General features: G+C 40.5%; 1 protein-coding gene across 1 annotated transcript in view; it reads left to right on the top strand.

Moving 5' to 3' along the window:
• phf8 (PHD finger protein 8) overlaps nucleotides 1–16249 on the top strand; it is a 32661-nt gene that overhangs the window by 10731 nt on the left and 5681 nt on the right. The window contains exon 16 of the mRNA XM_036532898.1: nucleotides 6542–6627. Within this exon, the coding sequence (XP_036388791.1) occupies nucleotides 6542–6627 (86 nt within the window). The remainder of the gene's footprint in view (nucleotides 1–6541; nucleotides 6628–16249) is intronic.

The following is a 16249-nucleotide window of genomic DNA, read 5'->3' as shown; positions in this document are numbered from 1 at the left end:
CAATCACGTGTTTTATATCATGTATCATACATTGTCAGTCCACATGAGCACTACATCAGTGAAAATAGATATATGAAGTTATGGTACTGAGGAATTGTACTGTAATGATTCACAGTGGTGTTTCTCAATCCTACTCCTGGAGGCCCACGGTCCTGCATATTTTCTATCTATCCTTGCTCTACCTACCTGACTGAACTCAACAATGGCACTTTTGATTAGCTGAGCACACCTGATTTAATCAAGCAGGGGTTTTCAAGATGGTGGCTTGAAGGAAGGTTGTGCTTAATTGAGCTGGTGAGCTACTTTGCTGATTTTTACGTTTTACCCTACAACACATAATATTCCACAAACCTTCATAATTTCACATCCTACAATGAGTCTAACCAACTTTTTGAGGCAGTCCGACAACATGCTGCGCAGGAAAAACCTCCAGTAAGTCTCCAGAGAAAAAGTCTCCAGTAACTTGGACAAGCTTAGCCAACAAACCAGCGAAGCTAACACGGGAGCTGGCTCACTTGCACCAGCAGTTCGTGAGGCGGTTACTGAGATTATGGCTAACGTCTCCAAAGTTATTGATGAAATGCTGGTGCCACTATCACAACTCCTACAAGTGCACCATGAAGAAATTGATAGTCATGAAAAGCGGATCACAGAAGCAGAGACTAGAATTTTGACGTTGGAAATACAAGTTGAAAGCATTGGGAAAACGGGTGCTTGACTTGAGTGATCGCATTGATGACTTGGAAAACGGAGGGAGAAGAAAAAACATATGCATCATTGGATTCTCAGGCAATGATCCGATGCAGTTTTTTGAGACCTGGCTCCCTAAAACCCTGAAGATCGAAACAAAGTCGAGCTGAATAAAGCTAGAGAGAGCGCACCGCTCGTTGGCCCACAAGCCTACCCCTACCCAGAGATCCCGGTCTGTTCTGGTGAGATTCCACAACTATCAGGATAAACAACGCGTGATGAATGCATCGTGGGAGATGGGGAGAAAGAATCAAGCACTGAAATATGGGAATGCCACAGTGATGATCTTTCAGGATTTCTCATCTGCTGTTCTTCGCAAGCACAACTGCTTTGACAGGGTGAAGAAACGCTTGAAGTCAGTCGGTGCTGAGCGCAAGCAAGTCTACCCTGCTTCGCTCAAAGTCACTTACCGTGGCTCCACTGAGATGATCCATGACCCGGTTGCAGTGGAGCATTACATCGAGTCGCTGGATGTGACTCCTGCTGAATGCGTGAATGTCGGACTGACTCAGGTTTTTGAATTGTGCAGGTGACTAATTGGGATGTCCATCAGGTTGTGAGTATAGGCTACTGGTGTGGACTATTTCTTAAATCGAGTTTTCTTTACATAAGTCTGTAGGTTAGAATGACGTGTCAACTTATAGGTGAAAAATGTGCTCAGGAAATATCTTATCTTATTTTGTAGGTCATGATTATGCCAACATTGAATTTATGTACCTGGAACCTTTCTCCGTTTAACAGGTGTTAAACAGAGAAAGGTCTAGACTTGTCTTAAAAGTGAGGGGGTACGTATAGCGCAGGGCCCGCCATGAGTTGTGTGCTCTCTCCGCCATGTTCTTCTGGGTAAGATGACACACCCCTTAAAACTGATGTTCCACCAGTGAGCGGAAAGGGGCAGGGGCGTAGCGAGCGCTGTTTGAATATGAAATAAAATGCACTAAAGGAGCGCGTCTTTGTGATAAACTAGTCAGCCTTTTCGACGGGGTTGCCGGTCTGATTGCAAGTGACGTCACATAAAACACTGAAATTGTGTTACACGCTAAGTTCCACAAAATTCGCTTTGGAAAAAGCACTAAAACACCACTCTACCAAGTGTTTACTTACAATAAACTGCTAACCGTGGAAACAAAACCGTGACTATTTCTGTGCAGGAACGAGTGTTGAAATTCATGTTTTATTTTAAGTTGACGCAATCTCAGTAAGGAAACCAAACTATTACCATTTCAGTCACACAAGTCAATGCAAAATCACTACCAATTAGGCAAAATAATTATGCCAAACCTGGCAGCCCAGGTTAGCGGTTTCTGTTATATTTCCGACCAATAATCTGTTGTTGGTGTTATTAGTTAGCCAATGCTACTATAAAACGAAATTACCAAATCATTCCGAGTGACCCTGTGAATGAGAAGCTAATTTTCGTTCATACGTTTTGATATTGTGGCTCATTAGCTACCATATGGGGGCATTTTGTGATGATGTGTAACTTAAACGTTGCTCAATGTAAACTTAATATCTAATATTGATTTGTTATTCAGTGTTGTCACTATGATGTTTAACTGTATACTTTTTGTTAATTTTTCAAACTGAAGTCAAATTTCCACTCGATTACACTTCCACTTCCACTTGATTACAAAGGTGGACAATACAGCTGTTTTCAACTTAATTTTCTAAAGCAGCTTGAGTTGCATGCGCTTTGTCAGAAAGGTGTCTTTCCTATTAAATGTTTATGCTCCCAAAAAGAAGCATGTGGATGTTTTATATTTTTGACATTCATCTCTGCAAATTAATAAAATTACTGTTAAGCAGATTAAAGAGTAGTGTTTTTATTATTTTGAAATTTTATTTTAGATTTAAAATATTAATTTTCTATGAAATATAATACATTTAATGTAATGTAATTTCACCTAACATCAACATTTATTTTTGGCCCACGGCCCTCCATCCAGATTAATTGTTGGCCCTTCATAGGAAAGAATGTGGGCACCTCTGGTATAGGGTTACTGCAGGAGACCCACTTAAATGATGTGGAACATTTAAAATTGCAACAAGGGGGATTCAGGCAAATATTTTTCACTTCATTTATATCAAGGAGTAGAGGCATGGCTATTTTATTTAGAAAAAACTTACCATTTAAACTTCTAAACTGTATAAAAGATATGGGAGGACTTTACTTAATTGTGAGGGGTGTATTGTATGGGGAAGAAATTGCTGTTATGAACGGTCATCCGGGTGATTTTCTAACTACTGCATTCTCTAAATTGGCAGATCTCAACGTATGGAACTTGTTGTTACTGCCCTTTGTGAGGACCTGGATTATGTAGATGAATGGAGGGCTCAGCACCCAGTAGATAGAGAGTATACCTTTTTTTCAAAAGTCCATGAATGCTATACAAGAATAGATTATTTCTTTATTCCAAAAATATTGCTGCAATCAGTTACTTCAAGCTCCAAAGGGAATATAGTTGTGTCTGACCGTGCTACTGTTGTCATTCAATATAACCTCAGGAACCCGTTTACTCAGACTAGACACTGGAGGTTTAACCCTTACATTCTAACAAATCAGTTCATATCTTATTTCACAGAGGAATTTAACCTCTACAGAAGATCCATGACTGCTATGGGAAACATCCAAAGCCTTTTCAAGAAGTCTTATTATATCTTATATGTCCAGTAAGAGGCATAGACAAGCTGAACAAAGAGAGATCTTGGAATCCAAACTCAAGCAGGTTGAAAAAGATTGTTAAAAATCTGTCTTCATGGAGGCTTAAAGAAATTTCTGCACTCCCCTCTGCTTTAGACTTTTTCTTAACAAAAGATGCAGAGGGCAAAAGCAGATTAGCAAACAAAAGCTATACGAACATGGTGATAAAGCAGGGAAATACTTATCTAACAAAGAAAAAGGCAGACTCCCAAACTATCTCTTCAATCACAGATGGTTATGGTAAGCAATCTTTTGACACTGCAACCATTAATGACACATTTAAGAGCTTCTATGAAAATGTATATAAATCAGAGCTACATGCCGATGCCCCATTGTTAATGGATACTTTTTTTTCTCTCTTAACCTTCCCACCTTGTCAGATGATCAGAGATCTACTTTTAACGCTCCTATATCTAGGGAAGAGGTGTTTGATGCTATTAAGCGGCGACAGTCTGGGAAAGCGGCTGGGCCGGATGGGTTCAGTTTTATAAAGAGTTCCAGAACATTTTAATTGACCTTCTGCTGAATATGTTTGATTCTTTTGAAAAGGGCATTTTACCTATGTCTTTGAGGGAGGCAAATATCTCCTTAATTTTGAAAAAGAGTAAACAGCCTGAGAACTGTGCCTCCTACAAGCCAATATCTTTAGTAGACGTGGATCTGTAACTCCCCTCTAAAATACTTGCGACACGATTGGAAGGCTTACTTCCTCTGCTTATTAATGAGGACCAAACTGGATTTATTAAAGGTCGTAATTCAGGTAACAACATGCGCAGGTTACTGAACACAATCCAGTTTTTTCATCAGCAGTCAATAGGTGGTCTGGTTGTTTCACTGGATGCTGAGAAGGCATTTGATCATGTTGAATGGCCCTATCTGTTTCATACGTTACATAAATTTGGTCTAGGTGAAAAGTTTATTAGATGGATCAAGTTACTCTATAATAATCCTCTTTCTGCAGTACTTACCAACGGGTTGTGATGTCCCAGTTTCCACATTTGGAGAGGTACAGGATGGCATAAGATTACTCTTTATGCTGATGACGTCGTAATCTTTCTCCCTAAGCCTGAGGTATCCATTTCCACTCTTATTGAGACCATCAACAAGTTTAGTGCTTTTTCAGGTTACAGAATAAATTTCAATAAGTCAGAAGCAATGCCCTTGGGTAGTTTAAAACAAAAACCTCAAACTTCATTTCCCTTCCTTTTCAAATGGTCCCCAGCGGGCTTTGTATACTTAGGAATATATATATATAAACACCCATTTTTGACCAAATGTACAAAACAAATTTTGTTCCCCTATTTGAATGCATTAGACTGGATTTAGAGAGATGGAACGTCCTCCCCATTTCTGGGTGGGGTCTTGTTGCTCTTTTAAAAATGAACTTTCCCCCTAGGTTGCTATGTCCAATTCAGATGATTCCAGTTATCTTCTTACATAAAACTATCAAAAACCTGAATAGCTGGTTTAGTTCCTTTATGTGGGCTAAGAAGAAGCCATGCCTCAGAATAGGTACGTTATGTCTCTCATCCTTAGAGGGAGCACTTGACCTCCCTGACATTCGAAAATATCAACTAAGTGCTCACCTGCGCATTAATAGCTGACTGGGTGCATAATAAACCTGCATCTCTATGGTTTGATATAGAAAGCTCCATGTCCAAGTTTCCCTTAACAAACTATTAAAAAGTTTAAATCTCTGGAGTCTGCCTGCAATAACCCGATTACAGCCTGCACTGTTAAAGCATGGCGGACTATTAGAGGATTAGAGGGTAGATCTTGAATCACCTCTGTCTTCACTCCAATATGTGATAGCCCTGATTTCTTACTAGGAATAGATAATGATTTCCGGGTTTGGGCAACTAAGAGGGTTTCTAATCTGTATGACTTATTATATGGATACACTTTAATGTTTTTAGTCAATTAACCGAAAAATATAATATTCAAAAACTGTTTCCGTTACTTACAGATAAGGGATTTTGTTAAAGAGGGACACTGCAGTCCTTGCCAACCAAACATTTCTTATTACAGTTGGGCAATTCCATAAGCTCCTTCTACAGTGTGCTCAGAGAGTATGGTACTATAAGCACCTTCCACTTAACAGAAACAGGTGTTAAACAGGTGTAAAACTCAACGCAGAGATTGCGGATGATGAATGGAATGATGCTTGGGAGAGTGCGAGAACCTTGAGTGTCTGTAACAGAGTTCAAGCAGTTCAACTCAAGATTTTACACAGAGCCCATATATCCCCCTCCCAACGTCATAAGTTTAACACTGATTCCTCTCCCTTATGTCCCAAATGCAAAATGGAGACAGGTAGTCTCACCCACTGCCTGTGGTTTTGCCGGAAAATACAGCTATTCTAGCAGATGATAGGGCAGGAAATTAATAACATCTTACCCATTACTGTAGAGTGCGATCCACTATGCATGTTACTTGGGATACTAAATGGCTTTATTACTGATAAATATAAAGAGAAACTTTCTGTGCAAGAAAATGCATTCTTTTGAATTGGATACCAGACAAAGTTCCATCTTAAACATACTGGCATAAGGTCATACTTGAATATGTATCATTGGATTATTTGGCATGCATGTTACATTGCAAAGACAATGTATTTCGCAGAACATGGGAGTCTTTTATGTCATATATTGGTTTAGATATCTCTATTATTCTTATCGCAGGGTTTATGTACTATAGTCCTGTGTGATACCTGCGTATCTAGCTACTTATTTTTATTTTTATGTAATTCCTGAGTCACTTGCCTGTTTGAATGTGTGAGTCTGTGAGCCAAGATGTTGTTTTGTTTTGTATTGTTGCTGTGTGTTGTTTTGACTTATTCATAATGTTTTTTTAACTAAAAATCAATAAACACATACATTAAAAAAAATCAAGCAGCAAGGATAGATAGAAGATGTGTAGGACAGTGGGCCTCCAGAAGTAGGATTGAGAAACATTGATTCACGGGACTGCTGTGTGAGATTTATGCAAATGGAGAGAAACGAGACCAGAAAAGTCTGGTCGTAAACTTGAAATCAGTGCGAAAACACCTGGAAGTCTGCACGGTTGTTAATATGTTTGAATCCCCTGCAGGTCTGCCACGAAAACTGCCCAGAGCCAAGCCCTGCTCAGACCCTCATCGGGTGCGGGAACCTGGAGAGGTGGACTTTGATATTGAGGTGAACCGATCTCACGGCTTTACACATGCTGGTCTTTTCATCCATGCCAGCTGTTTTGTTCATTTACTCTAGCTACACCATTTGTAGTCGGTACACTAGCTGTTTCTCAAAGTCAAGGATGTTTCCTTGGTAGGACGGGTCCTTCCAAGTCAGGTCCTTCAGTGGCTAGGTAAGACTCCTTCCTAGCATTCGGAGAACAGATAATGGAACAGTCTAGCGAGTGTGCGTCATTGAAGAGATTCCGCCTTCAATTCCATGCCACATTTTCAAAAACAATAATGGATGCTGTATTGCTGGTTGTGCTCTTCTCATAGATTTTATCGTTTAGCTAGCGAAGTCAGTGTAAATAAGGTGTTTACTTACCATCCTGCAGCTACACTTGATAAACACATCAATTTCATAATTTCAGCAACGCATATATTTTACACTATTAATTAAACAGATAAAAATGCTACTGGACGTTTCCATCTCAAACACAAATGTTATGTTTGAAGGCGGTAACAACAAGCCAGCTAACAAACTTAGCCTACGCATTGACAGCCTACCTCATGAGGTATCTAGCTAATTATTAACAGTAATTAGCAATTTATACTTGCATTAACACATTTTGATTTACTTTCTTGGAACACATTTACGGTGATCATAAATTTATGGTGACAACAAATTTACAAGGACACTGAAGATACTTAAATGCATACTGCACCGATGTCACTTTAGTCTCGTTTAGCGCCATTTTTAAAAGACTCTTGTACGTGTGCATAGGATTGTGGGTGCTTTAAGAACGCTGAGGATACTCGCTAGGCGTCCTTGAAAATTCTCTGAATGAAGGACTCGGTCCTTGGTAGAATTCGAAGGATCCTCGACATTGGAACAGTCCTTCGGCAGGATTCAATGACATAGCATCCTTGAAATGCAGCCGTTAAGGATCCTTCCTTGACTTTGAGAAGCAGCCTCTGTTTTTCACTTCCTCCTTCCTCTCTACTCCCTCACTGTGCTGTCTGACATGGCCCAAACAGGAAGTTTATGTACTCATTCACAGCACACTGTGGTGCCCTGTTGATTGGTCCAACCACTGGTTTGGCTCATTCAACGCTCCAGTGGTTTCAGGGTGATTCTAATGGCAGCAGATAATTACAGATGGGGAACACAAGAGATTACACAGATTAATTACTTGCCCAGACCAGGAAAAGATTAGAAGATTAGGGGTGTTAACCACCTTCCCTTGTCTATTTCCTAAAGTGGCAAAGGATCATGACCATAGGACAGTGTTTCTCAACCCTCTCCTGGAGGACCCCCTGCCCTGCATGTTTTAGATCTCTCCCTGCTCCAACACAGCTGATTCAAATGATCAGTTTGTTATTAAGCAGCTTCAGGAGTTCATAACGAGTTGATCATTTCAATCAGCTGTGTTGGAGATAGGACTTCCATTTAATGGCTTATAAAAAAAATCTATGCAGTTTAACCACTAAAACTAAAAGAGATGATGGCTTCTGGAGAGAAGAAAACAATTACGGGAACGCAGATGAACTCAAAATCCTACATTAGGCAGAAAAACACCCAAACTCCGGCTAAAGCCCCATCCGAGGAACAAGCTAATTTGGTATTGCTAGTGCTAAAACAACAAGAAGCATCTATTTGTGAAATGGTAAAAGAGGCAGTGAAGGAAATGATTCAAGAACTGTTGTCAGGCGAGTTCACATGAAGGCTGTTCAGATGAGGGCTATGATTGAGACATCTACTTCGCACAACTTACCAAGGACATGGCAGTTCAGGACGAAATTAGCAGTACACTAAGCAAACGGCACGATTCCGTGGCAGTGTCAGTCCATATGGTCAAAGGAGACCTGGCAAGCTGCAGTGAAGAACTGGCCCAGCTATGTGAAAAACTCATTAGCCAAGAATACAGGGCGAGACGCCTTAACCTTAGATTTGTCAACTTACCAGAGGGTGCTGAGGGCTATGATCCAATGGGGTTTCTTCAAGAAAATCTCCCAGAATGGTTTCCAGCCTAAAATTGAACTTCAAAGAGTGCACCAAATCTATGGCTCCCGTGATAACCGCCCGCACACTTTTGATCTTAAGTCTACTGAGATACGGGGACCGGGTGAGAATTCTCCGACAGGCCAAGGCTCGCAAGACCGCACCAACCCATGACAGATCCAACTAGTTCTTCCTTGCTGACTACAGCCTTGAGACAACTTCGTGAAGAAAGGCATTTGATGAGGTTATGAAGCAGCCCTACATTAAAGGCTATAGCCCCTTCCTGATTTATCCGGCCATCATGAAGATCAAGATGAGAGATGGAGAAATACTCGAATTTCACTCGCCTTCTGAAGCTGAGGATTTTCTTGCTAATAAGTCGAGTGATGATCACTTGGTCTCCGAATCCATCAACTGGTTTGCTGCTCTTGCTGCAACAGAGGATGCCCAAGTGTAGGAAATACCAAACTAAGCTTTGACCTCCTTCGAACCCTCCAGACGCAGTTAGCTAGCACTAATTAATGTTCATTTATATTTTTTTATGGGTGAGAAATTTGAGAAAATTAGCGGTCAACCTTAAGATCTATATTTATTGATGCTAGACCATTCCTTTGAAAGTGACTGTTATTCTGGTTTTGAGAAATAGCAGTGTGATACTGTTGGGCTTGGAACGGGTGCATCACTGTCAGGGAGCCCTTGGAGAATATTATTTGACTCATGCCTTTCATCTTCACAAAGTTCATCAAAGTGGCGTTTCACTCTTTTGCGAATTTCCATGATCTCGCGCTGCGCTCCCCATCTCTCCGCAAGATTTTGAGCGGTGCGCTTGACCTGGTCAAAGTCATATTGGTTTTTGGATGTCTACATCTTTTAACTGCAACATCTTTGACACTGCATTAACGTTTTCCAGTACTTTTCTTTGTTGTACGACTAGAAAAATAAAGCAGAATTTTCCATTTGTTTTCTTAGGGCTGTAGCTTCGTCCCGTTCCTCCATCTTTTTGCTGACGAAGGTGATTCTGGTTAGAGCTTTCATGACATCTACATACTGGTATCTAAAGTCAGCAAGGGCATCATACCTTGAGGACCACCTGCTGGGGCAGGTGGTGTCAGGGTAATGTTACCATGCTCTGAGAGTTCAGATGAAATGATACCGCAAAGGAGTGACCATCTTTTAATACTTTGGCTGAAAAAAGTATAAAAAGCTTCAACAGTATGGTAAAATTGGCGCATCTCTGCTATATGTTTTACATAGTCATTCAGTGTCAGATTTAGGTTGTGTGAGGCACAGTGTACATATTGGGCAAGCGGTTCCATCTCCATGAACCTGGCCTGCACACCTGAGTAGACCCCACTCATGTCAGCCGCTCACGGAATGCAGCTCACGGGCTGATGTGTCCACTGTTTCCTCGAAACCCAAGAAAGCCTCGTTTATCAGGATATCTTTGGCGATGTTGTTTGCATCCCTCTGGATGGTCACATATCGATACACTTGGCTCAGCTGGTCTCTTTTGGAAATATATTAGTAAAAAACAGAGCATTGTTTATTTCTCCTTGAATGTTGCATTGCACCTGCTTTGCAAATTATGTAAATTACCTTGTTTTGAACACCAGGACTTAAGTATTTAAGAGAACCTTGTGGTCACTCAACAAGTTCTTTCAGAACCAGATCATAACATGCTAAGAGTTGTATTATACTGAGAAAGTTCCCGCTGTTAGGCTGTCCAGGGATCTCTCTATGTCCTCTAAAGGCCAAGTTGCAAGTGGCCAGAGTGATTGTCGTTGACAATACGTTCAAGTATTTGTCTCCAGTAATTGGCAGCGTTGCTTGCATCCCTCTCTATGTTTGCATAAATTCTCACTTTTCTCTTCCACTGTTCATATATGACACACACTACGACATGAACCTGAGATTGTTAGGGGTGTGCAAAAATATCGTTTTTTTTGATTAATCATTTTTTAAAATTCATCCGATTCGATATCGATCTGTAAAAATTATGGATCAATCTTTTAGGCTAATATGCATTTTTTTTCGGTTTTCTAGGTTCATTTCCAAAATGGTTAAACATAGTTTCAATAGTTCCAGTCAAACATGGAGGAGAAGCTTATCATGGCAGTGCTGGGTTTCCCCATACTCTACAATTTGTCTCTTGATACGTACAGAGATATAAATAAAAAATGATGCGTGGAGAAGGGTGTCCGAAATCATGGAGATGCCTGGTGTACATATTCATATATACAGTATGTGCACTGCAGTCACAGCTTTTTAGCTTTAACTTTAATACAGTGCACAACCACTACCTAGCTACCTAACTAACTAGCTAGCTAAACTGAACCACAACACTTGCTCACAAATGCAATGTAATTTAGCGCAATTCAAGAGAAACATAGTTATTCATGTTCGTTTGCTAGGTAGTTAGCTAGCTAGTTGTTCATATTGGGCTAGAAAACGTTCACAATTGCAGAGTTGCTACTGGCAGTCAGCTACATTTTGTCAGTCATTGTAGCTACCTTACAAACCAGCTTTCCCTGGGCTAACTGATGCAAACACATTGCTGCTTTGTGTCATTAATAAGTAGGAAATGATACAGGTTGGTTTTGTTTTTAAGGACCTATACCCATGTGTTCCTCAAATAAAAAAATTTTGGTATACAGCCATGCATCGCTTAACGTCCATGATATGTTCTGTGAAATAGGACGTTATGTGATTTGGACGTTGTACGGACACAATACTATATACTTAGCAAACCTATATGGAATAGGCACAGATGCTGCTGCTTACGAGTCGAAGCATACACTGTTATATGGTAAACTTTTTATATTTTTAAAGTATGCAAAGTTCACATTAAAACACCAATAGAAAGTACAGTACAGTACATACATAAGACATTAGCATAGGCGTTTATTATGACGATCAAGACGTGTTATATGATATACTATGTACTGTACCATTATACGCCTGGCAGTGCAATCACTTAATTTCCAAGAGACATGAGATACACGTGTTGCGTGCGGGAAGCGTTGCCTTCACTACGTCCGGTTACATCTGCTATGTCCCGTTCTGCGATCAGGATTTTAAAACTTTATTATAACCTTATGGGACTACAGACGTACATGCGAATGGACGTTGTCCGAATGGACGTTAAGCGGCGCTTAGTGATTTTCACAATTTGTTTCCATTGACTCTGCATTTGTAAATTTGTGTTCCCTTTAGAGTTTTTTTAAACACCTGTCCAAATATGGAAAGCATATCTCATTCCTCGATCGAATCGAATCAGATTGAATCGAATCGTTAGCTTGTGAATCGGAATCGAATCAGATCGGGGCATCTCTGCCAATACCCAGCCCTAGAGATTGTGCATGTGAGTCAATCCTCTCCGACAAATGTTGCCAGTCTCGAACTCCTTTGACCTAAGCATCACTGTAGAAAGGTGCACTTCGGTCTGCAAACAGCCAGCAAGGCTCACAATAGGCACAGTCAAGGGTGGGAGAATAACACAGCTATGTTCGTGGGAGTTTGATACCTGCTTTGGTAGTGGTGGTGTAATAAGTGTCGGAAAAACACCTGTTTCCTTGCTTTTTGTCTCTGGGGAATGGCCTACATGAACCAGTTGCTACAATATAGCTTGTGATCTTGGTGTCAGGGGGTGTAGTACCATCATAGAGTCCTCTATCTGTGGGGGGAATCTTTGTTGGACCACCGCTGGGCACAGCCTAGTCCGACCTCTGAGGCCGTGGCAGGGAAATCTCCTGGCTGGCTGGCTGGAGAAGGGGGTCGTGGCTGGGCCGATACAGCTTCACTTGTGAAGCTAGATGGCAACAGTGAGCTAACGTTAGCCTCAGGCTGCACGTCAATATTGCTAATGTTAGCATTCGATGAAGCAGCATGAATAAAAAACCCAGTCAGTTTCGTCAGTTTAGCAGTACACTCATCCTGCTCTCTTTTTTCTTTCCTCTTTTGAGCACTGCTTTTTTGTTTGGGCTTGCTAAACATTATTTATGCTTTTAACTTATCTCCCATTTACTGAAGAACACTTACTTCTTACTAAATCTATTTTTTTGCTTCTTGCTAAAAGGTTGAACCCTTGACGAAAAAATTGACATCACGCAAGTTATCACAAATGACAGGGAGCAAGGTCATTGGACAAACAAATTAGCATTTCCCAGCAAGCCTTCTTCCGCCATAACTTTTGAGAAGAAACCAACCAAATTAAATAAGTGGTGGATAGAAATAATATTTATTTTCAATAAAACATGTAGTTTTGGAACAAATATAAAAAACCGTGTGATACACAAGGTGGGAAGGTGGTATATTTAGCTGTCACAATTACAAATAATTTCAATGATATCGTTGAATGGTTACTTTGAAGACTGCGTGAAACAGTCAATGCGCGAGAGGGCCCACCTACAAATGGTAAAGCAGCAAAAAAATTGCCTTCCTACCTGGACCCCTGACAGCTTCTGGGCCCTGGTGCGCTGCACCGGTTGCACCTTTGATAGTTACGCCAGTGGCAAGACTATTTGATAATTCTGTTTCGAAGGTAGTCAGTATGGTACAGGATTTAGTCGTGATCTCTTGGAATGTCCAAGGCCTAAGCTCAAAAGTAAAGCGAGTCAAATGTCTACAGTATCTCAAGCGGAATAAGGTAGCTATTGCGTTAATACAAGAAACTAGGGCTGGGCGATATAGCCATCACGATATATCACATAGTTATTTTAGTGCAATAACAGCTATCTCCGGTATGTGGTGTTAGGTTTCTTCCCGTATTTTTTTCCCTTTAGTCATACCTGATGCAGGAGCACACCTCCAAAGTTCGGTGAAATGGTTCCGGGGCAGAACAATTTCACTTGTATCTAGGGGTGGGCGATATATCAAATAAACTCGATGTATCGCGGCTTGTTCTACGTGGGATGTAGTAAATGACTATATCGCGAAGATCAAGTACAAATTGTCACGCAATTTTTTTAAGCCACCGGCATGAGACTTGCTTTGGCGTTCTGCTTCTCTTGCTCTCTCCTATGGCTCTCTCCGTCTCACAGACACAAAAGAAAAAAACTCACATACACACGTCACACACACTCAACCATCCAGACCACTCTCCTGGGCAAGTGTGTGTGACATACTGTATATACAGGGTTCGTACGGTGATGAAAAACCTGGAAAAATGATGAAATTTGAAAATGGCTATTTCCCGGCCTGGAGAAGTTTTGGAAAAATAAATAAACCTGGTTCGAATTTGGTGTGTCAAATTGGGCCGCTTGACAGCAAATTCCCGGGCTGCTTTTTGTTGCCAGTCCGCCTCTGCACTGCTGCCTTCTGGAGTTAATGTCAGTGTTACTGGACACTTTTATTAACTTATTTATTTTTCAAACATTGCCTCCCAGTCATGTTAATTAGGGCTACACAATGGAGTTCTCAGGGTTTGACACATTTTATTCTGTAAACATCTTACTCATGTGTCAGCATTAAATAAATGTTTATTTTGTATCATACCACATAGCTTGTCATTAATTTTAGGTAAAATATACTGTGGTAAATTTTGACATGGATTTTTATTATTTTTCATGTATACAGAGATGTATTCAGAGAATGTATGGTCATTAAAAAAGTCAAAGGCATGGAAAAGAGATGGAAATTTATTGGTAAAAATGTGTATGAACGCTGTATCAGGGTTTCTGCTAGGATTTTTTCTTGCCGGTCTGGTGTCCGGAAAGAATTTATTTTACCGGACAAATTTGAAACTTACCGGTCATGTTTCAGTAACAGTCTGTGTTACAAACGCAAATACCTAGGTTGACGAAAGGATGACAATGACCTCAAATCAGTTTGACTATTTAATGAACAGTAACGATTGATCAGAACCTCAACAATAGCCGCTAAAATGTAGGCTATTACGAAACGTCTGTAACCTGTAACATTTGTAGCCTGGCTACAAGGCTAGGCCTGCATGGCATCAAATGTAGCCTATAGGCTACCAGGTAACATTTTATTTTCACCTTTTTTTTCATTGCAGCAAAGTCCTCCGCTGCTGACTTGAAATCAAACGTGTCCAATGTGTCTTTGCACTGTGTGCAGCGCAGTGCACATAAGCCACATCACTCTCTCCTCCTCTGATTCTGCAGAGGGAAGCCCCTCTCTGCTGGCAGGCTTGACATGGGCAGAACACAGACAATTTTAGCCAGTGTAGCCCAGTCGGGGTACAGCGCGCTGAACTCATAAATAAGCACGTTTTGCTGTCAAAACACAAATGTCCTGTTTAGGGATACCCTTCGTCATAGCTACTTTTAGTATGAGCATTATTACCGGACATTTTGACCGGCAAGTTTTTACTTTATCGGTTTTTTATAAATTTTACCAGGCAAAAAACGGTAGTTACCAGACAATGGAAACCCTGCCCTGTATATAGGTGAGACATGTGTTTTTGTATCTGGAGGGAACAGAGAAAGAGCCTGGAGAGAGCAAAAGAAGTGAAGCGCCAAAGCGAGTTTATACGTGCTGAGTTCGGAAATGGTAATAGAAGATGGAGGCGGATGAATTGGTTCCGAAAAGAAACAGAACTGGATACATCGGCTGGCAGTGGCTTGAGTATTGCAAGGAAGATCAAAACAACAGTTATTTGCAAAATATGCAGCAAAACCATTGCAGCCTGGTTTGAATAAATACTGTTTTGTCAAATTTAACTTCGTTGTGATTTCCCCCTTTTTGCATGCAAGTTTAAAATTGTTCCAATGAAACCACTTATGAATATAAAATAGGATGTTTTAATGCAGACATATGTTGCAGGGACTACTAGAATCATCATACTGGTGTGATTGTATGCATCAAAGGGTTAAATCGAGCATTTATGAAGTGCTTTAGAGGAGATTTCAAAATATCGAGATATATATTGTGTATAGCGATATAGCCTAAAAATGTTGCAATATTATTTATAGGCCATATCGCCCAGCCCTACTTGTATCTGTTTGTTGGTTAACTTACCTATTAGCTTTGAAAAACACATAGCATATGTTTTCACTCTTTATCTTTGTAGCCATGTGTTTCTGTCTACCACATGGAAGCAGCATAGTGCTGTTGCTGTGATATCAACATTGAATAGATACGAGTAGTGTTCTTCCCCCGGAAGCATTTCACATGGCCTCAGAAAACTGGAGGTGTGCTGGTGGAAAACTGGTGGATGCTCTCAGAAGGCACTAAAATGCTAGGGGTATGGTGCTGTGGAAAACATCACAATGTAAAATGAGGGAAAATGGAGTTGTATTTACCTTTTGTTTATTTATATTGTTATTATTTTTAAAACAAATATGTAATCCTTTTATTTATTTTATGTGCTATGTTCTCTCTACAATTCTGACAGCTCTGACAATTGTATATAGTTCAGTTCATTTAGGGTCTCATGACCTTTTTTCTACTTTTTTTGTTCCCATATGCATATTCATGCAGGTACGTTGTAAAGGCAAAAAATATAATAAAATATTGATCACAAAAAAAATCCATCTCCTGCCCCCATCTCCCTGTCATTGAACTGGGCCGTTCAGTTTTGGCCATAGGGAAGAGTGCCCCCCTGCTTACTCAAACTCCACCACCAGTAGCAGTCTGGTTTTGCTAGAAGTTTGCTAATTCAGGTTCTAAAGGCCAGCCCCAG

Source organism: Megalops cyprinoides, chromosome 7, assembly GCF_013368585.1.
Source record: "Megalops cyprinoides isolate fMegCyp1 chromosome 7, fMegCyp1.pri, whole genome shotgun sequence".
NCBI classification, from domain to species: Eukaryota; Metazoa; Chordata; class Actinopteri; order Elopiformes; family Megalopidae; genus Megalops; species Megalops cyprinoides.
The sequence above is the reverse complement of the archived record's forward strand: the minus strand, read 5'-3'. Positions and strand labels throughout refer to the sequence as shown.